Source organism: Lepisosteus oculatus, chromosome 27, assembly GCF_040954835.1.
Source record: "Lepisosteus oculatus isolate fLepOcu1 chromosome 27, fLepOcu1.hap2, whole genome shotgun sequence".
NCBI lineage: Eukaryota > Metazoa > Chordata > Actinopteri > Semionotiformes > Lepisosteidae > Lepisosteus > Lepisosteus oculatus.
The window spans coordinates 10959496-10987119 of record NC_090722.1 but is presented as its reverse complement, the minus strand read 5'-3'; the positions used below and the strand labels follow the sequence as shown (position 1 = coordinate 10987119).

Sequence of the window (27624 nt, the reverse complement as noted above, 5' to 3'; positions counted from 1 at the left end):
ACACGAACAGCACAGTTAAAACTGGACAGGAAGAGGAAGTGCAGAGATCACTCGTCTTGTATCTGCCAGGAAAGAGGATGTGAACAGCAGCAGGTCCTCCCTCACCTGGCTGCCGAGCTCTGTGCTCGGCGCAGCTCCTCCTGGGAGCAGGGCGGCTCCAGCGCCACGAAGTCCACCTTGGATTTCTTGACGGCAATCCGGTCGGAGAGGGAGGACACCCGCTTGACGCGGACCTGGGAGCGGGGCGAGGGGGCCGCGGGCCCCGGCTGGGCCTGGGGCTCGATCAGCAGGCCGGGGGGCATCACCACAGAGCTCAGGACGCGGTTGCGGCCCAGGGCTGGGGGGCCCCTGGGGTGCGCGGCCCGGACGAGGACGCGGGGGCCCGACCTGGAGGGGCCGAAGATGGCTTTGGGGTGGGCCGGCAGCGCCGCCCCACTCCGGGCGCCGAGCTGCGGGGTGCGGATCACCACGGTGGGCACACCCGCCGCGTGCGGATCGAGGGGGTTGGCCGCAGAGGGCGAGGAGGAGGAGGAGGAGGAAGAGGTGGGAAGCGGCTTCGGCCTCCTGGCGGCTGGCGGCGCCCTCCTCTTCTTGGGCTTCTTCTCCTCCAGCGCCCTCGCGGCGGGCAGCGCCAGGCCCCGGGCCACCAGCAGGTCGGCGGCGCTCACGCCTCCGTTGCTGGCGTAAGCCACGACCCGGGCCGCGGCGCTCGGCGGGTACGGGGAGGGCGCGGCGTGAGAGGCGGCGGGCACCGGCGTCACCATGCGGGGGGCGTGCGTCTGGAAGGTGGCGTGGGTGACCCCGGCGGGGGCCCCGCCCAGGGTGGAGGACAGCGCGCTGCTCTGCAGGATGCTGGCGATCTGCCCGATGCAGCTGAGCGGGGAGCTGGACGTGGGCAGCTGGAAGGTGTTGTTCTCCGGGTTCTTGACGAAGATCTGCCCGTACCGGTTCACCAGCAGCACCTGCGGGGTGGGGTCCACGTTCGGGCCGCCCACCTCGCGCACGGTCAGCACCGTGTGGCCCGGCAGGCCCTGGCTGACCAGGTGCTGCTGGGGCTGCTCCAGCGCCGGCCGGGGGGCCGAGAAGTTGATGGAGATGGTGCGCCCCCGGGGGGCGGCGGGGTCCTTCTGCAGGGCGGCAGAGCTGTACCCGTTGATCAGGATGGGGGCGGAGGCGGGGGGGGCGAGGGGAGGCCCGGCGGCAGCGGGGGGGTGGGGGCGGATGGGCTGGCACAGGGCCGCCTCCCTTCTTTGGAAACACAGGCCTTCCCTGAGCTCGGGGCTGGGACTCAGCAGGGACGGGGAGGAGGAGGAGGAAGATGGAGGCATGACGGAGACCGCGGAGGAGCCAGGTGGAAGCGAGTGGGAAAAGACCGGGAGGGACACGGGCCCGTAGGACCCCAGAGACACACCCGCGGCCTGGCTCAGGGCAACTCCAGGGCCCTCAGGCTGAGGAGCGTAGCTGGAAGGGGACACGTAGGTCACCCCTGTCTGGAGAGTCGGGGTGCTCCCCGGGGCCACAGTTATGTGGGTGATGGAGGCCGGGCCTGGGCTGGACAAGGGCCGACTCTGCTCCCCGGCCGCGAGCAGCGGGGTGCGGAAGCTCTCCATCGGGGGCAGCACGGGCGCGACCCGGGCGGCGAGGCCCGGGTCCAGGGGGGCACGGATGTAGGGGACCGGCAGGGGCTTGAAAGGGGGCGTGGTGATCTGGACCGGGGGGCTCAGCTTCAGGGGGTCCGCCGCCGCCGCCGGCGGGACGGGAAGGGGAGTGGATTTCAGGAGCTGGGCAAAGGGGGGGGAGCCCTCCTTGAACGGGTCGGCCCCGGCCTCGCGGCTGCCGTTCAGGCACGGGGTGGAGGGGAGCAGCGGCTGTCCCGCCGGGAGCTGCTCGGAGACCCCCTCCGCCGCGCCGCCACCGCCGAAGTACACCAGGGTGCCGTCCTTCGCCGAGACGAAGTGACCGCTGCTGGGGTCCAGGAAAACCTCCTTGGGGGCCTCCGCCGGGACGGGCTCGCCGCCCGCCCCCGATCTGTAGCTCTCCGCCAAGGACTTCGCTTCTCCCGAAGCCCCGACAGGCGGCCAGAGGGATTCGGCGAGAGCCTGGGCACCTGGCGGCAACGCGGCCGCCGCTCCGCCTACAAATGGCAGGGTGCTGACCAGTGGGGGGCACAGCTCTGGGGGCGCAGGCTCCTCCAGGGAGAGTCCCAGCTCCGCCGTCGGGTCCCCCAGAGCCAGGGACTGGCATCCGGAAGACGAGACGTTCCCTGCCAGCGGCGCGCGACTCTCCAGGGGGGTTGCCGCAACCCCGCAGGCAAAAGGTCTCAAAGCACCAGGGTCAGTCGCCACGGCTTCCTCTGGGGGTGCCGAGCTCCCCTGCTCGGGCGCCGCAGGCTGGGGGCACAACAGGCTGGCCTTCCTGTCCAGGAGCAGGGGCGCCGCGCTGGGATCCGAGAGGCCGTTGCTGCGAGCCCCCGCCTCCTCCTCCGCCGCCGGCGCCTGGCCCTGGCCCTGGCCCTGGTTCTGGTTCTGGCCGGCGTTCTTCAAGTTCTGCGGCCCGTCGCTGGTCGTCACGCTGGCGTCGCTCTCGGTGCCGTCGTCCACCCCGTCCAGCTGCGGGACGGAGCCCGAGGAGGGAGCCGGGGCGTCCGGCGGGTCGCGGGCGGCCACGACGGTGCGGGAGAAGTCGAAGTAGTTGTCCATGTCCTCGTCGGAGGAGGTGTTGGCCCAGTCCTCCACGCCGGGGCGGCACAGGGGCTTCGCCGCGGGCCGGCCCGTCTCCTCGGCCGCCTCCCTGAACTCGTCGGCGGGCTCCTCCTCGCCCACCACGATCTGGGCGCCGCAGTGCAGCGCCATGTCCTCGTTCAGCAGGCTCTCGTCGAACTCCAGCTCGGCGTTCAGCACCGACGCCATGGCCACGTCCGAGTCCACGTCGAAGGGGGCGTAGGGGAACTCCGGCTCCGACGCCACGTGGGCGCCCTTCCCCGGGCTGGAGTCCAGCGACGGGGAGGCCGTGCCGTTGGCGGCCGCCGCCCCCGCCTGGTCCGGGCCCGGGGTGGCCAGGAAGTCGTGGGGCACCTCTGCGGAGTCCGGCTGGCGGAGGAACTGCCCGTCGAAGGCGAGTTTGGGCCGGGGGAGCGGCTGGGAAGCCGGGGCGGGAGGGGGAAAGGACAGCGGATCGCCCGGGGAGACGGGGGGCCCCGACCCAGACGCCGGGCTGCCGGCGCCGCCGCCTTGCCAGGGCGGAAAGAGTCCTGAGGTAGAAGTGGGGGCCCCCGCCGCCAAGGGAGCCCCCCTGGCCGAGGTAGTGCGGCTGCCAGGGCGGGGCGGGGCAGAGGTCAGCAGGTTTTCAGTAGCACCAAGTGGGAAGAGCGGCAGGGCCCCCGCTGGGGGCTTGGGGTGCAGGGACCCCCCGGCTCTGAGCGTTATTGGTCCTGAGGGGACCCCCAGCGGAGGGGAGGCGATGCGGGCGCGGGGGCCGGGGCCGTGGGACAGCGGGCTGTGCCGGCGCGGGCGTCGGGTCTCCTCCAGGTCGCTGATTGTCAGGATGTGGTGAGATTTGGACAGGGCGCTCCCTGGACAAGAGAGAGCAACCAAGAGCCGTCAGGAGGGGAAGCAGCCGGCAGCGAACTGCGGCACCGCCACCGAGAAACACTTCATAATCCAGCCCTCTTCTAGCTGCTCCTTCCAGCTCAGGGTCACAGGACAGCCGGAGCCTATCCCAGCATGCCACAGGCACAAGGCAGGGTGCACCCTGGATGGCACCCCAGTCCCCAGGGCAGACACACACACACACACACCAGGGCCAGATTTCCCTGGAGCCCATTACCCTCCCAGCATGTCTTGGGACTGTGGGAGGAATACTTTCCAGAGGAGTATAACAGGATTTGCCCGTTTCCATATTCTCCGCTTACAGTACAGCTACCCGACCGCAACCTTTGCCACATGCGTGTGCCGGGGTACTCTGCGGCCAACACAATAACAGCCCCCCACGCACAGCTCACCCCACCCTCACGAAGAGCCCCACAGCTTGCCATGCACCTGGGGTGGCAGGGGGACCCCGACTCTCGGCGGCCAGGCGCACGGCGCTCACCTGGGGAGGGCAGCGGCCTGGAGAGCCCCCCCGCTGGTCTCCGGGTCTGGGGGTAGCTCGGGGCCTTTGGCCGGGCCCCGGGCTCCGGCTTGGACAGCGGGGTGGGGGCGCTGGCGGGGGCCTCAGCGGGAGGGGGGCAGGCGCCGGCTTCCGTCTCGGGGGGCTCCTCCTCTGCCGAAGGAGAGACAGAATGAAAAAACAGCTCCGACTCCAGTCAGGCCCCTCTCCCGGACACCCGCTCCCCGTTCCCAAGGCGCGAGCAGGCATGGCGAGAGTGGGGCGCCATCAGGGCTGGGGGGTGGTCTGAGGGCCCCCCAGCTCTGCCACAATGGGAATCTGGGGTACTTTTTTTCTAGGTGGGGGGTGGGGTGGAATAAAGCTGTGTAAGAAAGAATGTGGGTGTACTTACTGGATAAGAACACCAAATTTGCTCAAGGGGGGGCAGGGGCCCTGCATGAGGACAAGGAAACGGGGGTACCTGCTGGGGCACACAGGGGTTGCATGAGGACAAGGAAACTGGGGTACCTGATGGGGGACAGGGGCTGTGCGCGATGGTGCGGTTATCCCCCTGGTCTGGCGTTTCCTCCACCAGCTTCTCCACCACCGGGGGGCGCACCTCCCTCACCCGGCAGGTGTACCTGCAGCGCCTCCTGGGGTTCACCGTGCTCCAGTACCACCGAGTGCACCTGGGAGGCAGAGGAGGAGGGGGAGGAAGGTGAGGGGGGAGAGAGAGAGAGAGAGCGCAGACCTGACGACGAGAAGGGGGCGCGAGAGAGAGGCGAGACCCACGGACACTCACTGAAATCCCACCGGGAAGAGCTTGCCCTGGAGAGCGGACAGCTCCGTCAGCACGCCAAGCTTGTCGATCTGCAGGGCGCCTGCAGCGAGGGAGGAAAGGGGAAAGGAGAGGAAGATGAGAGGCGGGAGCCAGGGGGAACACGGCTCATTCCAGACGGAGGCGACGCGGACGAAGGTCAGGCGAAGAGCTGCTTACCGATCATCATGTGGATGGACTCCGGCTCCAGACCGGTCAGGAACTTCCGACGAAGGCTGATCCCCTCGAAATCCACGTAGACTCTCCGCAGGACCTCGAACCCGTCCCCCGACACCGTCTGGAGGGGACGAGGAAAACCCGTTTGGCTCAGGACACCTTACGCAAGCCAACTCAAGATTATTCTAATTGCCCCTGCAGCCCTCTGAGGGCATCTCGAACCACCCCATAGAGCGGGGTCACATTTCTGAAAACCAATCTCATCTGAACTAGACGCAATGCTTAAAAGTCCAATTTTAATACGGCAAGAATTTGCAGTGCAGTCGGATTTTTAAATCAAGGAAGGTTTAAAATGAAGACCCTCATTCAGAAGAGCGTTTGGCTTTAGGCGGTAAAACAGAAAGGATATTCCAGCCACTGACAGAACTGACAGAAGAGCACAAGGCACTATCACGTCACAGAGAGGTTAAAGGGACTGAATCAGTCTCCTGTGTTCCACAACAAACAGAGAAGAGATCGGATCCAGGTACGGACGATCCTGATGGGAGCGGGTGTCCAAACAAGGACACGGCGCCACAGAGGGAAAATTAAAAGGGAATCTGATGTGGGATGGAGACGAGGGAACAGCCCCCCGAGCCTAAACAACCAGGCAGGTGAAGTTTCAAGACTCGCTTAGCTCCGGGACTACCGAGTGATCCCCCCTCGTCGTCCGCCGCGGTTCTGGGGAGCAGGAGCCCCTTCGAGAAGCAGGCGCGGACAAACAGGACCGGTAACTCCCCCCGCTCCCGCCGTACCTTGCCGCTGACCAGGTCCCGGTGCTTGTGGCAGTAGACCTTCTTGTCCTCCTGGAAGACGCAGTTGTTGGAGCGAGCGCACATGAAGTGGTAGTTACTCTGGCAGGACGGCAGGCAGCAGCCCACCGTCGCCCCCGGCTGGTTGCATCTCTCGCAGCGCTGGCAGAGTGGGGGGTGGGCCCAAGAGAGAGGAGGTGGTCAAGCAAAGAGGGGGCGGAGTCAGATGGGGTGTGGCATGGAGGGGGCGGGGCCAGAAGAGAGGCCGTGGTCAGGGTAAAGGGGCGGGGTCAGGTGGGGGGTGTGGCATGGAGGGGTGGGGTTAGAGGGGCGGGGTCAGAAGAGAGGAGGCGGTCAAGTAAAGAGGGGGAGGAGCACAGAGGCCAGAGGGGTGGGGTGGGGGAACAAAAGATGAGCAGAATAAAAGCAGGAAGAGGAAAAGGAGGGCGAAAAGGAAAGAGGACGTTATTTTTCAACACCAAGAGCAATTTGGTATTTGTACTATATAAGAGTAAAACAATCCAGCAGCAGGCGGCGGACTCCTCCTCTCTCACCATGAGCCTCCCTCGGGTCACGGCGCTGTGGACGTGCATCAGAGAGCCGTTCTCTTCCTCGAAGACCTCGGCCGACCACAGAGAGCAGTTGACATGGGCCCACTCGTTCTGACCCAGGTACAGCAGCCTGCCCGCATCCTGAGGAGGACACGACGAGTGGATGGAGAGCGAGAGAGAAGGGCGTCAGCGAAGAGCAGGGTCAGGGAGCAAAGACTCTGCACCGACGGCAACCGGCGCCTGATCAAGCCACAAGCTCCCTCCACGGTCCAAAGACGCACCGGAACAGGGATCTGAAACCCAACCTGTTCGGGTCTGTATCAGACTTTTCCTTCCCCCAGAATCGGTCTCCTTCAGAAACAGCCATCAGATGGAACGAGAGCCTCAGTGTGAGCTCGCCAACGAGCTTCCCAGCGAGCCCTGTGGACTGAGCAGGGAGATTTCCTCTCGTCTCCAGCCCTGTGCATTCATATGCGTTTAACGCCAGTTCAAGACGGGCACCCAGTCACTGGTTATGTGTACAGTGCTTTAAGGCCTGGTCTCCGGTGAGCAGTTTTTAGTTTGAGTGTTAAACAGAGTTAAACAGCTGGTCCAGATCTGGTCAGTCAGGGGCTGGGGAACATCAGGCCATCCATCGGGAACAGAGAGCTCCAGATGTTTCAAGATGCCCCGCCAGTGCGGTTCTAACTCAGACATGAGGAATGCAATACTGCACTCATCCAAGCCAGGAGCACAGGGACTCCTCATGCGCGCTATTCGGTTTTACTTCCATTTAATAAAGTTAAACGTATGCCTGTGAAACCTTAATGAATGCTACATTCTCACACAAACATCCAATCACAAAAAAAAAAACTTTTGTTCACCACAGCACTGTAAATCATGTTACTTTAACTTAATCTTTCGAAATAACATCTTTAAAAGCTGTGGTCTCAAACAATACTTTCTTCTGGGAAAGGCCAAAACTTCAGTCTGCCTAGGGCACAAAGCCTGTATTACTTCATGCCCAGAGGGATGTCTTATGTGCCCTGGGGCATGATGGGCAATATAAGCTCCATGTTTCGCACATGTAGGCAATAAAGAGAGAACATGCTGCAGGCAGTGGGTGTGAGAAATATACCACTGTTTGGATTAGGTGGTCTTTATGAAAACCAGTGCTTTTCAGAGTGTCTCACAAGCTGGATCAGGTTCTGTTCAATCTCGGATGACCTCAGCCCTCAAGCGAGGGGCGTCGATGACCACAACGGGCCAAAATACCAGAACGACGCCACCCTGCCTCACTTGGCTTGAGATGGAGACTGACTTCCACCCGCCCACCCAACAAGGCGAAGTCCACGCGGAGGACAGCTCGGCCCGGCCTGTCCGAGCAGCTTGTGCCTCTCCGTACAGCACAGGGAAAGGGGGCAAATGGATATTTGGGCAACTACTTCAGCCTGGCGAGCGCAGGCAGACAGAGACCCGCTTGAAGCACTTGATTTTTTCGGGAAAATCAGATGAGGGGAGACCGGATCGCAATCCCCGTTAGCAGGCAGAGGAGGAAATGTCCCCAGTCTTCAGGACACAGCCCTGCTTTTTTCCCAGTGAACCGGCAACAACGTCACCTATACGCAGGCGTAAATACGATGACGCAGTACGCAAGACGGCCTCGGCCCGGGGCGGGACTCACGTTGGACTTGGTGTCTCCGTATTTCTGGCACAAGGCGCACTGTCTCTCGTCCTCCTTGGACCAGCCGGTGTCCACGTCGGCCCCGGACGGGCGGCTCCGCTTCCCTGCAACAGCAGCACATGGGTCCTGAGCCCCCAGAACCAGCCCCTTACAGAGCTCAACCCTCGCCACTGCACATCTTCCCACCAGGCGAGAGGCGGGATCTCTTATCACAGCGGCCTGTGAATCACCCCCCCTCCCCCCAGATAGACGTTATCTGTTTCTCGGTTCGCTTTATCAAACCTCAACTCCTACTTCTGGGAAACCGATAAATAGAGACGGCGCACTGCCCTCTGACATCCTCTTATTTAAAACAACAGGAAGCGAGCTGCAAAAATAATGCTGGTATTTCGACCGCAGTGACAGTGACCCCATTGGACAGTCACGCTAATAACTGTTAAAATATCGACTTAAAGATGCAGATTCATCGGCAGAGCCACCACGTTTTACTCCCTCTGCTTCTCTCTTCCCTGCGCTTTGCTGCACCTTTGGCCTTGAGGCGGTGGGTTCTGGTGTTGGTCCGGGGATGGGGCCTCCTGCTGGTCGGGGTGGGGATCTGCATCCCTTCCTCCTCGGGCTTGATCTCTAACTGGGCTTCGCTCCGCCGCAGGCCGGCGGCGCCGCACCAGTCCTCGCGCTCGCGCCACTGGGCGTAGACGTGCTCGGTGGAGGGGGGCAGGACTGCGTTCGGGAGCATCCCGCTGAGGGGCCGGAGAGCGTGAGGACAGGGCCGGAGAGAGAGAGAGAGAGAGAGAGAAACAGGTAGAAATGAACAGAAACCCCAGTTCAACAAGCAGCAGCCCTGACTGCTTTCACATCCCGTACCGAGAACCTTGGAAAACGTTTTCTGATCCTTTTCATGCAGAACAGCCTCAGTGCAGCCTGTAACAGTTTGGTTAGTTTCATGCTCTGGTGGTTTTCACCCTGTTGATTACTCTTCCACTTGTTTTTTTTTTTTTACAAAGTCTGTTCTTATTATACTTTAACAGACCTTGAGGCAGCTGGGTGACTGATCCATATTCCAGTAACTCAACCACACTTACATCTTAACACTATGACCTTGAACATGTGCTGGTGTGGTCTACTTCACTGGCTAAGTTTAAAAATTCCAAACATATTTGTCCTGTGCTGAAAAGCCAGCGTCGTCTCCCGGTCTCTTTAAATTCTCTAGTTGGGCTATCAGGTGTTGCACAGCCTGCCTCCTGCGTGCCTACAGGAGCTCCTGTCCCGATACACTCACTGTGTGCCCCTGGATCTGAGCTCTTCACATCCTACATCAGGGGGCCCAGCCTCTTCATCTCTGGACTCCCTTCCTGACTTCCTATAACCTGTTCTTTTCACATCTCCCCTTTAGACTTGTTTTCCATGGCCTTTAATGCAGAGTCTATTTCATCTTTACACATGGTTTTTATTCAATTTCCTGTTTGCTCAACATTATGTGTATAATTATTTCAAGTGACTTAAGCACGTTCTGGATTGAAAGGCACTATATAGGAACTGAAGTGAGTGATTGATAACTGGACCTTTCCTTGACTAAGGGTGGCAGATGTAGAACAGTCCCAAAAGTAAAACAAGCTTTATTAAAAGAGTACCCTGAAATGTACCAAGTCTGTGCAGTACAAACTTTTCAGAAAAACAACACTGCAGCCAAGGCCTACAATGAAATTTGAAAGCAGAAAGAACAGGAAATGAACAATGCCATCACCTCACACACACATGACACTTCAAATGTAAACACTGTGGTTAACCTCGGCAGTATCGGCAGGCTAAAGCTCAGGAAGTTCCCTGATCTTTCTTTTTTTGTAATGCAAAGGAATGCAAAGCAGACGACACTCTGGCCGGCTCTGTGTTGTTGCAAGTTTCTCAGAAATCTACCTCCGGGAGCCCCGACGAACCATGAAAAAATGATGCGAGAGGAGAAAACAGTCCAGGGCCAGCCAACGGAAACTCGAAAGGGAAACACCGTCTGTCTCCGACGGCTCAAAGACGGAACACAAAATCCCATTCCCACACCTCCCACGCAACAACTAAATAGAACACTTGGATGCGCTTGAATGTCAGCAACAGATCTTTTTCGTAAAATCAGATGAGGGGAGGCCAGATGATGTTAGCAGGCAGATGAGGAAACGTCCTCAGTCTTCAGGATACAGGCCTCCTTATTCCCAGAAAACCGGCAACAACGTCACCTATCTGCAGGCGGAAAAACGGTGCCAAACACACACACACAATCAGCCATCAGTACGCAGAAACCCAGCCTGGGTCTTCCTTTCTCGTGTGGACTCTGGTATTGGCACACTGTGCCTGAGGCAGAGCCCTCAGGCCTGGGGCGTTTTATCAGAGGTATACGTCCCGGAGGGCCTGCGATTGTGGCAGGTTTTCCTGGGATCTTTCACAGCTTTCCCTCTGCCCTTCAGGTGCCGCCCCTTTAAGTCAGTCCACTTCTGCCAATAATTAGCCAATTCAGCTTGTTAGGAGCTAAGAGTTGAGTTGGTTTTAAAAGAAATTCAGGACCGGGAATGGACAAACCATGTGGTTAAGTGAGAAGAAGCTTGCCTTATTCCACAAATGGAAGACTTTCAAGCTTTCCGACTGGGAAACAGCGGCCAAAGGCACATTACCAGAGAAGTCACAGCAGTGCTGTAGTTGCCAAAACTGAAATCATCAAGGATGGCTTGGTACAGCCTTCCATGGGAAGGGATGATTATTCCAAAATCTCCAGGAACTATTCCATCAGAAGCTGCTCAAGACAGTTAATAGCTTAACTTAAGTAAATAAGATCTGGGGCAGAGTGAGAATCATCTGTGCCAAGACCGCACTTCACCACACTCTGAATGATGGGATGCATGTTCAGAGGAGCTGCATCAGATCAGTTTCAGATCAGAGCCGTTTTCAGCTCAGACTGCAGACTAATTTCAGGCTAACAAAGACACTTTTACGGGTACCTGGAGATCCACAAAAACTAAACGTCCTTTAAGGAAAACATGGCCTCGATTATACCACCAGGATGTTGACGGGAACACCCGCGGTGTTGACGGGAATTTCAGGACACCAACAGAGGGAGGGCATTCACCACCGCTGAAGAAATCGGAGAAAAATAACTCCCCCACCACCAATTTACCACACACCACATCTGCGAAAATCACCTCCTGTGGGTTCACAGCCCATTAAGACGCAGAAGAGTCCAAGAAAATAAAAGAGGAACTGATAAGACACAGCTTATTGGTTTCAAAATTTCCATCTTTCGTAAGCTATCACAACAGTCAATGTTGTGAAAAAGGTTTCAAAACCATGTCTGTTCCAACAGGCGGTGTGGGGGGTGGGGGGGAGTTCCGGTTCAACTCCTTAAATATCTTAAGGAATTTACAAGGACCTTGGATTGTGCAACGGCAGGTAAACCTGCCCTGCTTTAACTCCTGCCTTGAATGAAAAGCAGGCCTAGCATTCATCGTCTTTAATACCAGCACTGAGCAGTCCAAAAGATAATTATGGACAAGTAGGAGGTTGACAGGTCCTTGTGCATTCCTGAGAATGTCTGTCACAACACACTCTAGGACTTGGGTTATCGCGAACACTGGCGTGTCTGCTCTCTCTGTGGGGGAAAGAGCTATAAAGGATTAGGAGTTGTGACAGTTCAGGGCTGCTGTATCACCTCTGGCCGGGATCTCTCACCTGCATCTTTCCTTCAAGCACAGGACAACCGGACTCACAATAGTTTCCCACTCTTAGGGTCTGGATAAGCTATCAGTTTCTCCTTAGGTCATTAACAGTTAAACCTGTCCTCAGCTGTGGAGCCCCCTAGCCTGCGAAAAAGCCCTTTTATATCCTGAGAGGCAAGCGCCTCACTCAAGGCTGAGCCTCACCCCTCAGAAACCCCGCTCCTCTCTGCTCCTGCACTTGCCTAGGGATGTAGCTTCCTCATCAGAACAGGGCAGAGGAGCCTACAAACTACAGCACATAGGGTCATTCTTGGATAGACACTTCTCAAAACTTTGTCCAAAATATACTTCCTCATTCTGTTGCACCATTACAGCATCGTACAGTGTGTGCAAGGCCCTCCGACGGTGAAGGCTGGTCACATTCAAGCTGCCTGCAGGTCTCGCCCAGCAGCTGCTGGGCACGGCTGACTGGACTGCAACATCAGCCCCACTGCGACCGCCCGACAGGACGTGAGGGTGTGGTGATGGTGGTGGTGATGATGATGATGATGATGATGATGATGATGATGATGATTTCTTTGGGGAGGGGTCTGCACTTACGTGGGGAACTCTTTGGAACGCGGATCCCACAGTTTGGTGTCCTGGCCGTTGAACCAGCTGAAGATCTTCCCCAGCAACTGCGGGAGAGAAGAGGAAACAAAAAAAAAAAGACTGACTTGTGGGTGTCGGAGCACCACCACCTCCCTGAGAACACAGCGCCCGAGCACACATGCGCCCCCTCTTCCAGTGGCCCGTCGAGTGAAGAAGATGACTAAGCGCCAAGTGGTTATCTCCAGACGACCACAACTGCGGAGCTCATAAGCTGGGGGGGGTTAGGGAGGGGGCATCCCAGCAAGGCGACTCCCACAATTCAAAGTCTGCGGCAATGACGGCTCGAGAGAGCCTCCCATCTCCCGCGTGCCGTAAGAAAAAACTCCTTCCTGTCGAAGCAGCCAAGCAGCCCCCGCGACACATCAGCGCAGTAAATCTGGTCTTGGAGCCTTCGACTGCCGCCTTGCAGTCCCAGAACCCCCCGCTCCACAGCGCGGCACCGCTCTCGACGCAGCTGCCCGCCGGGAATTCACTGGGGACCCGCCCCGCCCCGGCCCGCGAACAAGGGTTTCACAAAGCCAGGCGAGCGCCGACGCCGAGTCATCTGCGGAGCGAAACCTCGAAAGGTCCCCGGCCGCATCATCAAAGGGCGCGGTAACCACGGCGAGGCGCGAGCGGAAGACGCACGAAGGGAGGAAATATCTCCGGGGTGCCCCAGCCACAACCCCCCGTCTTTAATCAGCACCTTCTGTACACCAAGGCCCCCCGCTCAGACATTCAGACAAACCTTCTCTTTCTCAAGTTCCCTTTCGTGATTGCTGCAAATTGAAAAGCCCTGTTTCAGATTAAAGAAATCTTGTTTTTTTTCTTTTTTGGTCGCTGTGAAACCGATCGCCTGTCTTGGCAAAGGACGATGTGGCAGGACGCTCCCGCTGTGTGGGGCAACACAGGGCTCTCCTCCTTCGAAGCGAAAAAATAACAGGAACGACTCAGCCGAAAGGCCTTGACCCGAACAGGCACATCAAGCAGGGGCCCAAGAGAAACCCACATGACAGCGTGAGCAGGCGTGCTCCTCCTACACCCCCCCGCGCGAGCCATGACCAGGTAACCTGCCTGAGCAGTTTCCCCGACGACGGACATCACCGCAAGCCCGAACCCGCGCCACCCGAGAGCCACACTGCGAGGCTCAGCCCCCGACCCACGGCGCGCACAGAGAGCGCAGGGCCAGAGCCCAGAGGGAGGACTTTCAGAAGAGGAGGAGCAGGAGGGCCGCAGGGGTTAAAGGTCATTTTGCGGACGGGTCGGATCACACCTTTGCAAACCCGCTTAAAACGTCCTTTTCGGAAAAACAGCTCCGGAGGCCTTCAAAACGGCCGGAGAAAAAATGCCCCCCCCCACCGCGACAAGAGCACCCTCACCGTCAGGTAGTAGGATCGGGCGACGGAGGTGGGTCGCTTCTCCTCGGGAAGACTGCTCTCCTCCTCCATCCTCCCCCGGATCACCTGAACCACGTCCTCATGGAATGATTTCTGAAGAGAGGGGAGACTGGTTTCTAAAGGGTCTGCTTTTGCAACAGCGAGATTCTCAACTCGGCTCAATTCAAAAACAAAAGCCAGACAAGGCCTGGCTAGGAAACACTTCCACTTTTAAGACACGTTTGCCCCTCAGCAAAACAGAAGCAACCCTGCACCTGACATGTAAGAACAGACGAGCCAGCGACAGCCTTCTTCTGAGGCTCGTGAGCTGTAATGCAAACCAACTTGTCTTGGAAGAGCTTTAGGTAGTGGGGAGAGAGGGAGAGCAAGGATGGGTGAGGGTGAGGGAAGGGTCTCACCAGCGTGGTGTAGAGGCCGCTGTCGAACTTCCTGCCCACAGCCCTCAGGTCACAGATGGCGCCGCCCTCCGCGCCGCCGCTGGCGCCGTCCGTCAGCACCTGGCACTGCGGGGAGACAAGAGCCGTCAGCCGACGCCGCAAGGCCCAGCCAGCGGGACTGTTTCAGCACACGCCCAGGCCACTCCACCGCCCGGCACCACAGCCCCCCGTCTCACCCCGGATCCCCAAGACCCGACTCATAATGGGCGACGGCGACGATAACCCGAGAAACAAAAGTTCTAAAAATAACAAATTAAAGATCTTTCAACGAAATACTTGTCAAGAAAAACTTTTAAAGACCAATAACACCACCGGCTCCTCTTCATGTTTTCTCCCATTTCTTACTGCGTTGCAGTGAATTACTTTTGGTCCCCTGAAATGGGGGGACGATGTATAAAAAGGGCTGCAATTCCTATATGGTTCACCCAATACAGACGTCAATACCCTCGAATGAAAGCTGACATTCTGCACTTTAACCTGATGGTTCCTTTGTTTTATTTCAAATCCAATGTGGTGGAGTACAGAGCCAAAACAGCAAAAATTGTGTCACAGTCCAAATACGTATGGACTGCACTATATATAGCAGCTGGACGAGACCCTCAGAGCAATCAGCTACAATCTACAGACAGAGCAACGTGGGCCGACCAGCCGCTCGGCGGGGTTATCAGCTGGCTGAGGCTCTCCTGCCGACTCCCCCTCTGTCCCCTGTGCTCTTCTCTCACCTCTTCGCAGTGCACCAGGTGGCCGGTGAGCGTGGAGGTAAGCAGGCAGGCCAGCACCTTCTCTATCCCGGCCTGCAGCTCAGCGTTCAGCAGCTCCTTCCACAGGCTGGGCTGGGACTGGCCACAGGGGGCGCAAGAGTACACGACGCTCTCCGGCAGGCTGGACAGAATCTCATACAGCTCGTCTGCCGCGGGAGAGGGAGGAGGTTTTCCTGGTGTTAGTTACAAGGGCGTACTGATACAAATCGGAGGCGCTGAATTCAATCAGGTCAGCTCACCAGTTAACGACCTGCTGACCGCACAGTGGTGAGAGAGTGACTGAAAACACAAAATCTCCCAAAACTTGGATTTGACTTGGAGTCCATTTGCTATTTTTACAGATTTTAGCCTCCCACAATGTTCAGAACCAAGCTAAGGTTCAGGTGACTCACCTGAGAGCCCCTCACACTTGGCATGGACCCAGTGGTTACACTTGACACACTGCATCATCTGACTGTCGTAGTCGTTGTCCTCATAGCACTTGAAGCAGATGGGACAGTAATTACCTTGGAAGGAAAAGAATAAAAACACGATAGCAGGAAACTCTCTCGCTGCAAGAACAAAAAGGGTAGGTCTGCTAAGGTGAGCAAACAACTACTGTTGCAGGTGCAAGAAAAACATTCAGATTTTTTTGTGGTCAATGCTTGAGGGCACAAGGAATTTGAGCGTACTGGTAGAAGAGAGGGGTGGCATGGTAGCACAGGGGTCAGCATTGCTGCCTCACAGCTCTGAGGCCCTGGGTTCAATTCCTGGGGTGCCGTCTGCGTGGAATTTACTGTTTATGTTCTCCTTGTGTTTGCATGCGTTTTCTCCGGGTGCTCCAGTTCCCTCCCGGGTGTGTGTGCCCTGCAAAGGAACTGGCGTCCCACCCGGGGTGTACCCTGCCTGGCACCCGCTGCTTGCTGGGATAGACTCCGGCAACGCATGGCTGGCTGGCCTTCCAGGCGCGGGGTGTGAAAGTAGCGCTCCCAGGGGTCTGTGTGACATGTGACTGGTGTGCGCACACATCTCCGCCCTCCGGCAGAGTCCCAGCTCCCTCTGCCGCCCCTACCCTGGTCGTAGAGCTTGGTGCAGTCGGGACACAGGCTCTTCTCGTGGTTCCACTCCGTATCCCAGCTCTTTCCCGGCGTCACGCCACAGCTCTTGCAGCGGATGCAGGTCATGCACACCTGGGGCGACAGGTGAAGGAAAAGGCAAGGGCTTGACTGAGGCCTGTGGCACTGCAGAGACGAACACGTGTAAAACCGAAGACCTTTACTGCCGGGCAGAAAGCTCCTGCCCTGGACGTGTTCCAGCTTTCCCTGCACAGAGGAATTTGCCGGTTGTTGATGAGACCGAGGCTGATGGCCAAGTGGGAAAGCTGCACCATGAGGGGGTAAAGGGTTGAATTTTGGGAGGATGGGGTCAATGGGTAAGCAGCCCTGACATCGCTCGCCAGCTCACAGCCTCTCCCCCCCCCACCAGGGGCGCTGCTCCCAGGCTCAGCAGCGCCTGTGCCGTACTCACCCAGGACTTCTTGCGCTTGTTGGGTTTGGGATAGTTGGGTCCCAGACAGGAAGGGTGGTAGCAGTTTTGGCAGCGCTCGCACTCCAGCAGGGGCTGCGGAGAGGCGGAAAGCATCGTGATGACACACCTCTACCCCTCTCGCTCGCCCCTCCCCCAGCAGCAGGACCACCCGACCGGCCCGCAGACCGGCAGCGGCGTCAGCCACTCGACCCCGCAGGGACACGGACACGGCCCGGCAGCCGAGAGAGAGCAGCGGGCCGGAGCTCAGCGCGACATCAGACACCCTTTCATTCCAGTACCAACACTCTTCCCACTTCCGGCTTTGCACTTCATCGACCTTTCAGGAGCTTAGCAGGTCACACTCTCTTTTGAAATAAACTGCCGCGTGCCTTTCATTTCTTCTGCCTCCGTAATCACGGGCACTGCCACCGGCACCTGACCGCTCAAAACCAGAAACAGAATCTGCTTTGTTCACGGTGACCGGAAAGAGGACACCACGAGCTCACGGTCAGCCACCGCAGAGCTGTCACGTCCCCACAGAACCCTCTCTCTCTAGTTACTGAAGATCTTCGCCACCCTCCCCCCTAGGACAGGACTCTCTCGGGCCGGACCCCCTCACGAACAAACGACAAATCCCCACCTTGGAGTGCTTGTTCTTCCTCCCACACACATGGCAGAACTTGCAGCGGCGACAGCACCAGTTCTCCTTGTTCTCCTGCAGGGGGCGCTCTCCGGGCTCCAGGCAGAAGCGGTGGAAGGGCTCACAGCACACCTGGCAGTACAACATCTGGAGGGGGGGGGCAGGGCGAACGGAGAGCACGCACAATGAGATTGGCGACAAGACAGCACCGAAAAACAAAACACGACGTGCGTATACAGTAGACGTGTGGAGTTAACACACAAGCCAGACTCTGTATTTTACACACTGTTATACGATTCGATATAAAACACGCCGTGCCGTGGTTTAGCGACATGTGGATTAACCGGGTTTAGTTTCACACGCAGCGGGACCACGGCCCCGAACAGGGGTCCGGTAGCCGAGCCGGCAGAATGGGGTCGGAGGCCGGGGGGATTACCTCATGCTGGCCCTTGCTGGCACACAGCAGGCAGACGTACTGAGGGATGATGGGAACCGAGGTGAGGATGCTGAGCCCTCCCATCAGCCACACGTTCCTGATGTTACAGTCCTCCTGTGGGCAGAGGAGAGGCGGGCACCCCAGCGTTAGGATTCCTGGGTACACACACGCACCCCTCCCCCACACGCAGGGAGAGGGGAGCGAGCCGGCGGCTCGGACACACAGACGAGCCGGTGAACCGGGCCGAGAGACCGAGAGGGGGGGACGGCTGGGCTGCGAAAATGGACGGACAGTCAGGAAAGATAGGCACACAAACGCCCCTCGTGCCACTGGTGTACCATGAACACAGAGGTCCACAGAACGCCCTTAGAACCTCTCCGGCACCGTCTCGGTATGGAGCGGGCCTGGGGATGGATTAACGATTAACAATCATCACGTCGTCTTGGACAGAAGCAAGGCAGGGGCTTTGGGCGGTGCAGGAGATCAGACGAACTGACGCAGGCTCCTGTCACAGCCTGGGCAGATATTCTGACTTGGCTCTGAATTTTCTCTGTGCTCAGTTTAGTGATTTTTCTGGCTTTGGATCCGAGTTTGTGCTCTGGCAACACTCTCCCTGTGTGCTTATGCCCCCGGCTGGCTACAAGCTCGGTCTGTTTCCTGACCCCGGCCTGGATCCCGCTTGTTACCGATATCTGCCTGCCTGCCCAGCCTCGCACCTGGGTTCACCTCACCTCCGCAGCTATTACTACAGTTCCGGCGATAAGCCAGAACACACAGGTCGAAACCTGTGCAATTTTCCAGCCCCCAGCGTGTGGGAGAAACCAGATCCGACGGGCCGATGGACGCCAGAGACCAGGAAACGGGCCGGGAGAGAGAGAGAGAGACGGACAGCAGACGGGACAGGAAGAGGCTGACCTTGAAGTCGACGCGGATCTTGTGCGAGGGCTCGGAGGGCTCTTTCTCCCTCTGGGCAAACCCGTTGGCCAGAGCTGCCAGCACACTGGGTGGGGTCTGCTCCAGGGGGCTCTGGGGGAGAGGGAGACAGCGGGCGTCAGGCCTAGAGCTACCCTGCGCCGCCTCCTCTGCCACCACCCCCACGCACTCCTGTGATGCTTTAGCCACCTTGTCACCTCCCTCCACCTCCCGCTCCTCGGGTTCGGGCTCGGTCTGCTGGCCATCTTCCAGTGGTCCAGCCTCCTGCGCGGCCTGCGCAGACGACCGCCCTGTCTGCGCAGACTCCTGCTCTGACTGCGCATCCCGCTCTGTTTGCGGGCACTGCTCCTGCAGCAGAGCCAGCTGCTGCTCCTTCCCCTGCTGCTGCTGTCCTCGCCGAGGTGCCTGCGGGATGGACTGTTAAAGCGAAAGCAAAGCAGGGGCGTTACACAGCAAAGCCGCTCACAGCAACAACCAAAACAAACAGGAAGACAGGAAGCAGCGCAGAGATCAGACCCAGGAGCGAAGGAAGCTGAAGAGTGAGAGAAAGCGAAGCAGAGCCAGGCGTGCCACACACAGGGCGGGTGAGCAGGGGGGCCCCCCCGAACACTGAACCCCCACACACACACAGGTGTGCGCACCTGTCCATGCAAGGAAAGAGTCAGGTTAATGATTCAGACGGCCGGATCAGGGATGGAGGGGATCCGACTCGAGACGACGGCCTCCGGGCTCGATCGTCAGACCAATCGCTGGAGTCGCAGGAAGACAAGAAAACCATGGGGCGAGACCGGGCCGCCGAACAACGGCTCTCCGGCGGGCTCTGGACAAAGAGCTTCACAGGGGCTACAGCCGACATCTTTACTACCGCAGGCGGATGTCGGGCATTTGAAGGTCTTTTCCGCAGAGCCTTGATATCTGAAGAAATAACAGTCTTCAGGAAAGACTACACAGTGTTCTCCATCCAGGCTGTCGTCGATGAGCTCAATGGTATCAGCCAGTTCCCTCCATCCCCGAGGCACAGTCACTGATGAGCACAGAACCAGTGCTCCTGTATCAACCAGTCACAGTACTCCCACTCAGCCCCGCCATCTACAGCCAGAGTAACACGCAGGCAGGTCGTATAACGTTTCCTATAATAATACTTCTGTCTCAATCAGTGTTCTTCTAGTCAAACCGAACTAGACCTGATCCACTGGACCAGTTGCCTCTGGGGGGTAATGAGTACAGCAACACTGTGAAACAGGAGCACAGTTCTGAGCCACATGCCGCTAGCTCTCGACCCTGTGTGTTAGTGAGTCAGTACGGTGCACGATGCACAGAGTGTCTCGACCAAAGAGTGCTACATCCACCCACTCAGAAACTCTCCAGGGGTCTCCAACAGGTTTGCAATGCTAGTTTCAAAGAAGGGAAGAGAAGTGTATCATTTCACAATCCCACAAAAAGGCAAGAGTCACAGGTGAGGGGTTGCTTTGCTCACGGCTCCCCAAACCAACACAACCCTCTTCTTCAATCTGGTCATGAAAGCGCCGGCGCTGGGCGGCTGTATGACAGAATACCCCGGCGCCAGGTGGAGAGTGAGAACTGTGGGTCCCCCCTGCCCCCCAGGACAGGTGTCGTTCATGCCAGGAGAAAAGGCAGAACAGGTCTTATTAAAGGGTCAACGCTGATCAATCCAGGGATAGAGAAAACGGGATCTTTTGGAACTCCTGGAGTGCTTTCCGAGCAGGTGACCCCCCTCTCCCAGCAGCCCCCGCCCCCGGAGCGCACGGTTACCTTGTCGGAGCGCCGGCGGCTGGGCTGGCCCCTCTGGCCGGCCCGGCGCTGCTTCGCGCTGTCCTCCGACTGCTCGTCATCGTCCGGGATGTCGTCCAGGGGGATGAAATCTGTTTTCGGACGAAGGGGGCGGGAGGGAGAGGGGGGGGTTTGAGAATGGGGAGTCTCTCGCACACGAGCCCGCGGTAAGGCGACATTCGGGACACCGACAGCCGCGGGACAGCCCCCGGAGACCCACCTGCGCTGCGGTGAGCGCTGGCCCGCCGGCGGCCGGGCGAGGACGCGGAGGAGTGGCTCGCCGGCAGGTCGGCCTCGGAGTCGTCCGAGTCCAGCAGGTCGAAGTAGGAGCGCTGCTTGGCGCAGCGGCGCGGCTGCTTCCTCACCGAGCCGCCCTGCTCGTCCGGAGGGGGGGCCCCCGTCGCCGGGGACGACCGGGCCCCCTCCCCCTCCTCCTCGCTGGACTGGTACACGCTGAGGGACGAACGCCGGCGTTTCCCTAGGACTGCAGGGGGAGACACAGCACAGAGAGAGGGATGTCAGACTCCTGTCAGGCCTTCGTCATCATTTCTCCCAAGAATCGCAGGTCTATAAAAGGATTAACTGCATAACAAGATTAACACTGCACTGAGAGAGAGAGGGGTTAATACAGACACACTGACTGGACACTCCAGTACATTAACACTGCACTGAGAGAGAGAGGGGTTAATACAGACACACTGACTGGACACTCCAGTACATGAACACTGCACTGAGAGAGAGAGGGGTTAATACAGACACACTGACTGGACACTCCAGGACATGAACACTGCACTGAGAGAGAGAGGGGTTCATACAGACACACTGACTGGACACTCCAGTACATGAACACTGCACTGAGAGAGAGAGGGGTTAATACAGACACACTGACTGGACACTCCAGTACATGAACACTGCACTGAGAGAGAGGGGTTAATACAGACACACTAGACACTATAGTACGCTAAATTGCAGTTTAAACAGTTAACCAGACTGGAGTAACACTGACACCTAGTGGCCACACGACACAGGTGCGAGCTGTCAGACTTACTCTTGGTGACTCTGGTTCCTTGTCGCATCAGCTTTCTCTGCTCTATCTGATCACATTTCTTCAACCTGGAAGGAGAAAGAAAAAAGGGGGGAAAAAAAGCAGAATTAAGCCTGTATACAGTGTAAACAAGTTTTGTTTTTCTTGAAAGATACGTTTTTTCCCCCCAATGTAAGGCCTGGGTGGCAGGCAAGCAGCATTCCTGCAGTGGGGAAGAGAACTCTCGGGACGCGGGAATACGGCCTCAGCGCCGTGCCCTGCTGCGACTGCAGGGGCTTCTGCACCAGCCGTTCATCCAGGGATCACCGTGCAGCCTGCGACCTCCGAACCCGCCCCCTCGATAACACGCCAGACCGCTCGTCAACGATCCAGTTCAGCTCGGCCCCTGCTGGCAGCCAGGGGGACGGGGCGGAGCGGATCCGGTCTGCTTCAAGCTGCCCCGCCCCGACCCGGGAGGCAGCCTGCAGGAAGCCTGCGCCTCGACGGGAGCCCATCGCTCTCCTTGCCCTGCGCGGCGCGGGCGGCGGCACTTACACGCAGCACTGGCGCTTGGTGTTGGGGCCCCCGAACTTGGGCTTGTCCAGGCAGTTCATGCACTTGGCGCAGTCCTCCACGTGCAGGCAGCCCTTACACGTCCCGCAGCGCCGGGACCGCAGGCCCAGCGGGCCGAACCCGCCGCGCCCGCCGGCCGAGCGCCGCGGCCGGGGGGGCTTCTGATCCGGCACCACGGGGCTCTCCGGCTCCGAGGGGGACCCCACATCTGTCGGGAGAAGAGGGGTGGGGTTAGCGCTCGGCAGGAGGGCGGGCGGGCGCGGAGGGCGGCGCTGGCGGCGGCGGCTCACCTTCGGCAGCGGGCGAGGGCGCGATGCCCTCCCTCTCGTGCAGCGGCAGCGCGCTGAGCCGCGGGATGTCGTCGGGCACCATGGCGCGCGGCTGCCCCAGCACCACCGCGGCGTCGCGGCACACGTGCTTGATCCTCGGCCCTCCCCGCGGCGCCTCCTGCTGACACACGGGAGCAGAGCGGTCAGGGGCACCGCACCTCCGGCGGGCCCCACCGAGACCCCCCCCCCGAGCGAGGGGCCCCCCTCCCCTCTCGTACCTGGGGCACGTTCTCGTCCTGCGGGGGCGGCTCCTCCACAGGCGCTCTCTGCTTCCTCACCACCTTCCTCCTCTTCAGCCCCAGCACGGCGTCCCTGGAGCCCACGGTCCCCGAGCCCGGCAGCAGCTGCCAACAGAGAAGAGAGGTTCAGAAGCAGCCCCCCTTCTGAAGTAATCATTACTATTTCAGTATCCACACTTTATGCAAATATTCTTATTAGAACTCAACAAGAAAAAGTTTAGGGAAAAAACTGTCCGCTAGTTCACATGAAAGCTTATTTCAATGTTTCACAGTCGTTTACCCAACAAGCAGACAGGTCACCGAGGTCACAGAGGGGCAGGGGGAGGTGGGGTCACTCTGCTGGGAGATTCTGACCACTGGACAGGTCACTGGGGTCACAGAGGGGCAGGGGGAGGTGGGGTCACTCTGCTGGGAGATTCTGACCACTGGACAGGTCACTGGGGTCACAGAGGGGCAGGGGGAGGTGGGGTCACTCTGCTGGGAGATTCTGACCACTGGACAGGTCACTGGGGTCACAGAGGGGCAGGGGGAGGTGGGGTCACTCAGCTGGGGGGATTCTGACCACTGGACAGGTCACTGGGGTCACAGAGGGGCAGGGGGAGGTGGCACCGGCTTCCCACACCTGAGAGGACTTGAGCTGCTTCTGCTGGTCGATCTTGATCAGCTGCACCTTGGCCCTCTTCAGCAGGTGGAACATCCTCTTGTTGGCGCCGGTGAGCCGGATCTTGTGGGAGGTGCCGCTCTCCTCCACCACCACCCTGTCGCCCTCCGTGATCGGGTCCTGCTGGGACTCTCCCGGCGCCGGGCCCGACAGGCTGGGCGCCCAAGGCTCTCCTTCGCCCAGACGTGGGTTAAAAAAACGAGGAAAAAAAGGACACAAAACCAGCAACACTCAGAAATAATCACCTCCACTGCTGCCTTTTTTCTCTGAAACGCAAGATGGTCCCTCCCACAGGTAGGTCTGATTCTGAGCATTTGTTTATCTGCTTTTCCCCGGTATGTGCTTGGTATCCCAAATTCCGACGGCACAGGAAACTATCTTGTCAGTAAGCTCTGAAATGCACAGACATGACGTAGGCAAGCAAAGACACGGATTCTGGACAAGCATAGTGCATCGCGCGGCTCAGGCAAAAGACAAAACCTACCTTCTCCTTGCGCTGAGAGCTCGGAGGAGTCTGCAGGATCCACGCCGGCCTGGTCCTTCTCCTCCTGCTCCTCCTCCTCCTCCTCGTCGTCGTCTCCCGGCGCCAGGGCGTCGCAGCCCAGCGGGCGCACACGCACGCGCACGGCGACCTTGCGCACCACGCCGGGCGAGTCCAGGTCCTCGATCTTCAGCTTGGCCCTCTCCTGCGGCTCCCCGTCCGAGCCGTCCGCCGGGGACGGGCTGGGGGGGGCGCGGCTGAGCCCCAGCTCCGGGGAGCCCCCGCCCGCCTCCGCCCCCGGCTCGGGGCTGGAGGCGGGAGAGGCGGGGTCCGCGGCCCGCCCCCTCGGCCCCTCCCCGGCCGGCCTGTGCTTCCTGCCGGCGCGGCCCGTCAGCTTCTTCAGGGACTCGCAGATCTTGCCGTGCGAGGAGCCCGGGTCGAGCTGGGCCGCCGGCTCCAGCAGCGCGGCGCCGTCGGGGGAGGCCAGGGGGTCCAGGAGGCTCTTCGCCTGCGGCACCGGCGACGCCCCTCTCGGCTTGGCCAGCGTGTAGACCTCCCCGCCGCCGGACGCCGTCAGCACGCTCCACCTGAAGCTGGGCTCGCGCAGCAGGGACCTGCGCTTCTCCGGGAGCGTGTGGTCCGGGGCTGGGCTGTCCGAACCGGGCCCGGAGTCCGGGTCGGGCGTCGCTGCTCCCAGCTCCTGCTCCTCCTCCTCCTCCTCCTCCTCCGTAGCTCCCGGGTCGGAGAAGCCCCCTCCCGAAACAGCCCCATCGCCTTCTGCTCCAGGGCCCGGATCGGGCAGGAACGGGGCCGCCCCGTCCCCCTCCACCTCCTCGAGCTTAATCCTGGGGGCGCGCGGATGGCCCCCCGGGTGGTGGGCTTTCTTCGGGGAGTGCCTCCGCGGCAGGACGGACATGCCGTCGTCGTCCATGAAGCGCTTGGGCGTCTTGATGACCCGGGAGGAGCGGGCGCTGACCACGGGCATGATGAAGTGCCGGATGTTCTTGAGGAACCTGGACTTGCCGCGCTGGAGGTCCCTGCAGGCAGGGTGCGGCGCCTCCCCGCCCTCCTTCTCCGCCTTGCAGAGGAGCTGCTGGGCCAGCTCGCGCTCCGCCTGCTTGGCCAGGGACGGCGGCCGCCCGCGGGGCCGCTTGGCGCCCAGGAACATCAGGGCGGAGGAAACCGGCTTCCTTCTGTACTTGGCCTTCAGGATGCCCACCAGCTGTGGGCTGGTCGTCGCGGACGTGGCGGCCGGGAGGCCTTCCTCGCCGGCCGCCGCGGGCGCCACAGCAGCCTTCCTCTTCACCCTGCGGCCGATGTGGGGCCTGCGCCGCCGGCCGTGCTTGAGGGGCTTTGCCGGCAGGTCAGGCTGCGGCTGCTGCTGCTGCTGCTGCTCCTCCTCCTCTTCCTCCTTCTCGTCCGACGCAGGAGGCTCCAGAACCAGGACCTCTCCCTCCCGCGTCTCCTCGTCTCCCGCTTTCTCATTTGGGTGCTCCGGCTCCGGAGGGGTGGAGACCGGCGGCTCGGGCGCCACCGTCTCCAAAGCCTCTGCCGGCGGCGGGGGTCCCGTCTCCCCCTCCGGAGCTGGGGGTGCAGGTGTAGGCGTCGGCGCGGGCGCGGGGCGCACTTTCTTGGAGCGCCGCCTCTTTCTCGGGGCGCCGCCCGCGGGGGCGGGGTGCGTCCTCTCCACCAGCGCGTCGATCGCGGGCAACAGCACGTGGACGGCGGGCAGGGCGGGGGGGCTTTCCGCGCGTGGCTTCTGCACCGCCCTGGACCTGCGCTTGCTGTTGGACCAGGGCCGGTGCCCCCGCCTCTTCCTCGGGGAGCCTGCGGGGGAGCCCAGCTTCGCCCTGGGAAGAGGGGGGGGAGGAGGAGGAGGAGGAGTGGGGGGAGGGGGAGGGGGAGGGGAGGAGGAGGTGGGGGGAGGGGGAGACGGGGGAGGAAGAGGGGCCGGCTCCACCTGCGCGGGCTGCTCTCCCGCAGCTTCCCTGCTGCTCCCTGAGCCCGTGTCTGGCTCCGCGAGCTCGGGCCGGATCCTCTCGATCAGGAGCGAAGGCTGCATCCTGCTGCACTGCTCCGGGGAGAACGGCAGGAGGACGGTGGGGGGCTCCCCCAGGGGCTCCTCCCCGGCGCCCTCTGGCCCGCGGGCCGTCCTCGCTTTCCTCTTGGCCGACGAGCGCCGCTTCCGGCCCGGCCTGCTCGCCGGCGCCGCGGACCCCTTTCCTCGGGCCTCCTCTTCGGGACAGGCGATCACCCACTTCTCGCTGGGCTGCGGTGTGTCCTGGGTGTCCTGGGTGTCCTGGGGCTCCTGGGTGTCCTGGGGCTCCCGGGGCGGGCTCTCCGGCACCCTCGTGGCCTTGCCCTTCCCCTTGACCAGCGTCAGCGTCCAGACGAACTTGCTCTGCTTCTTCCGCGAGGAGCCCTTGGCGTCGCGGCCCGACCGGGCCCGGGCGGAGCTGGCCAGCAGGGCCTTGGGGTTCCTCACGCGCTTCAGCTTGAGCCCGGGGATCCCCAGCTCGGGGCCCTCCGCGGCCGGGCTGCGGCTGCCGGCTTCGGGGGTCGGCTCGGGGGGCTGCGGTGGTCCTGCGGGGCAGACTGCGGGCTCCCCGGCCGGCGGTTCGAGCGCGGCGGCGGCGGGGGCCAGGCTCGCCTCTCTGCCGGCTCTCCTCCAGTGCGCCCTCGCGGCTCGCTTTCCCTTGCCCCTCCGTCCCGGCGGTCTCCCCTCGGTCTTCCTGACCCCCGCTTCCAGAGGGGGCGCCCCCACACTGTCGGCACCATCGGCGCTCCTGAGCTCGGAGACGGCCTCCGGCTTTCCGTCTTCCGGACGGGACTTCGCCCTCTTCCACCGGGACTTCGGCCCGGGCCTCGCGGCTTCCGACGTCCCCTCGGCCATCCGGCCCAGAATCTCCGGGTCGGCACACGCGGCGCTGTCCGTCCTCCGGCGGTCGGACCTGGGCCCTCTCCGCCTGCCGTCCAGCTTCAGGCCGGGCCTGCCCCTCTCCAACCTTTGGCTTTCCACCGCCTGGGCGACGCCCACGGCGTTGTCGCTCCTGCCTTCCCCCGCGGAGAGCGGCCTCCTGCCCCTGCCCCGCGCCCCCTGCGGGACCCTGCCTGGCCCGGGGGCGCGGCCGCCCCTCTGCTGCTCCGGCCGTCTCCCGGTCTTTAATTTCACGTGGGCGCTGGACAGCTGGGCCCCTTGGATTTTCCTGGCTTTCGACACGAACTTGAACCCGGCCACCTTCAGCTTCTGCTTCTTCTCCGTCTTGCCGCGGGCCGCCGGCGCGGACGCCTTCCTGCCCGTCTTCCTGGCGACCAGCCGGATGGTCAGCCGGGGCTTCGCCGCGCCGCGGCCCCGCCCCCGCGCGTAGGGCGGTGCGGCGGCGGCCTTGGGCGCCCGGCGGCGGGGGGAGGCGGCGGCGGGGGGAGAAGAGCCCCACTTCCTCGCCGTCTTCGCGGCGGGAGCTCTCGCCCCTCCGGCTGCGCTCTTCTTCTGCGGCCTGCCGACCGGACGCTTCTGAGCCCGGGGCGGAGAATCCTTCCTGGCTCCCCGCCTGGGAGCGCCGGCCGCCGCCGCGGCCCTCGGGTCTGTCGGGTCTGGGGTGGGCAGAGGTTTCTCGCGCGTCTGTCTGGACCACTTGGCACGGGGAGCTTTGCCTGGCGGAGAGGGGAGGGGCGAGTGAACAAAGCGTTTGTGAAAAGGGCAAAAGTCTCAAAAACAGCGAACACTTATTTGCAGTTTCCCCTCCATCGGGAAGGGCAATGGCCTCCGGGCTACAAACGCGCTTTTAATTTAACTGATTCATAAGCCGGTTGACTAATTAACAAGATCATTATTAAGCTGCATCAAGCATTGCAGCGAAGGAGACTGGGGCCTACATGTGGAGCCCTGGCGCACACGAGTACACGAGTCACCGTCAGCGTCCACCAAACTCACAGGCAGCCAGGCTAAGCCCACCCCTCCCAAGCAGCCCGCTCGGGTGATCCGGCTCGGCTCTCTCCTGCTCCG

General features: G+C 60.8%; 1 protein-coding gene across 4 annotated transcripts in view; it reads right to left on the bottom strand.

The window, feature by feature from the left end:
• Positions 1-27624, bottom strand: part of kmt2bb (lysine (K)-specific methyltransferase 2Bb) — a 43936-nt gene that overhangs the window by 9383 nt on the left and 6929 nt on the right. For 2 of the 4 annotated variants that reach the window (XM_069185265.1, XM_069185267.1), the window contains exons 3-30: positions 23622-27272; positions 23099-23310; positions 22456-22581; positions 22199-22358; positions 21891-22116; positions 21360-21424; positions 20532-20795; positions 20294-20403; positions 18710-18937; positions 18503-18613; positions 17588-17701; positions 17152-17298; positions 16512-16604; positions 16057-16174; positions 15398-15511; positions 14967-15151; positions 14206-14310; positions 13790-13900; positions 12381-12457; positions 8611-8825; positions 8086-8189; positions 6426-6563; positions 5875-6033; positions 5084-5201; positions 4889-4967; positions 4615-4775; positions 4090-4260; positions 106-3571 (exon numbers count right to left, since the gene is read on the bottom strand). In XM_069185265.1, the coding sequence (XP_069041366.1) occupies positions 106-3571; positions 4090-4260; positions 4615-4775; positions 4889-4967; positions 5084-5201; positions 5875-6033; positions 6426-6563; positions 8086-8189; positions 8611-8825; positions 12381-12457; positions 13790-13900; positions 14206-14310; positions 14967-15151; positions 15398-15511; positions 16057-16174; positions 16512-16604; positions 17152-17298; positions 17588-17701; positions 18503-18613; positions 18710-18937; positions 20294-20403; positions 20532-20795; positions 21360-21424; positions 21891-22116; positions 22199-22358; positions 22456-22581; positions 23099-23310; positions 23622-27272 (10828 nt within the window). The remainder of the gene's footprint in view (positions 1-105; positions 3572-4089; positions 4261-4614; positions 4776-4888; positions 4968-5083; positions 5202-5874; positions 6034-6425; positions 6564-8085; positions 8190-8610; positions 8826-12380; positions 12458-13789; positions 13901-14205; positions 14311-14966; positions 15152-15397; positions 15512-16056; positions 16175-16511; positions 16605-17151; positions 17299-17587; positions 17702-18502; positions 18614-18709; positions 18938-20293; positions 20404-20531; positions 20796-21359; positions 21425-21890; positions 22117-22198; positions 22359-22455; positions 22582-23098; positions 23311-23621; positions 27273-27624) is intronic. The other 2 variants (XM_069185266.1, XM_069185268.1) reach the window with 2 other exon arrangements.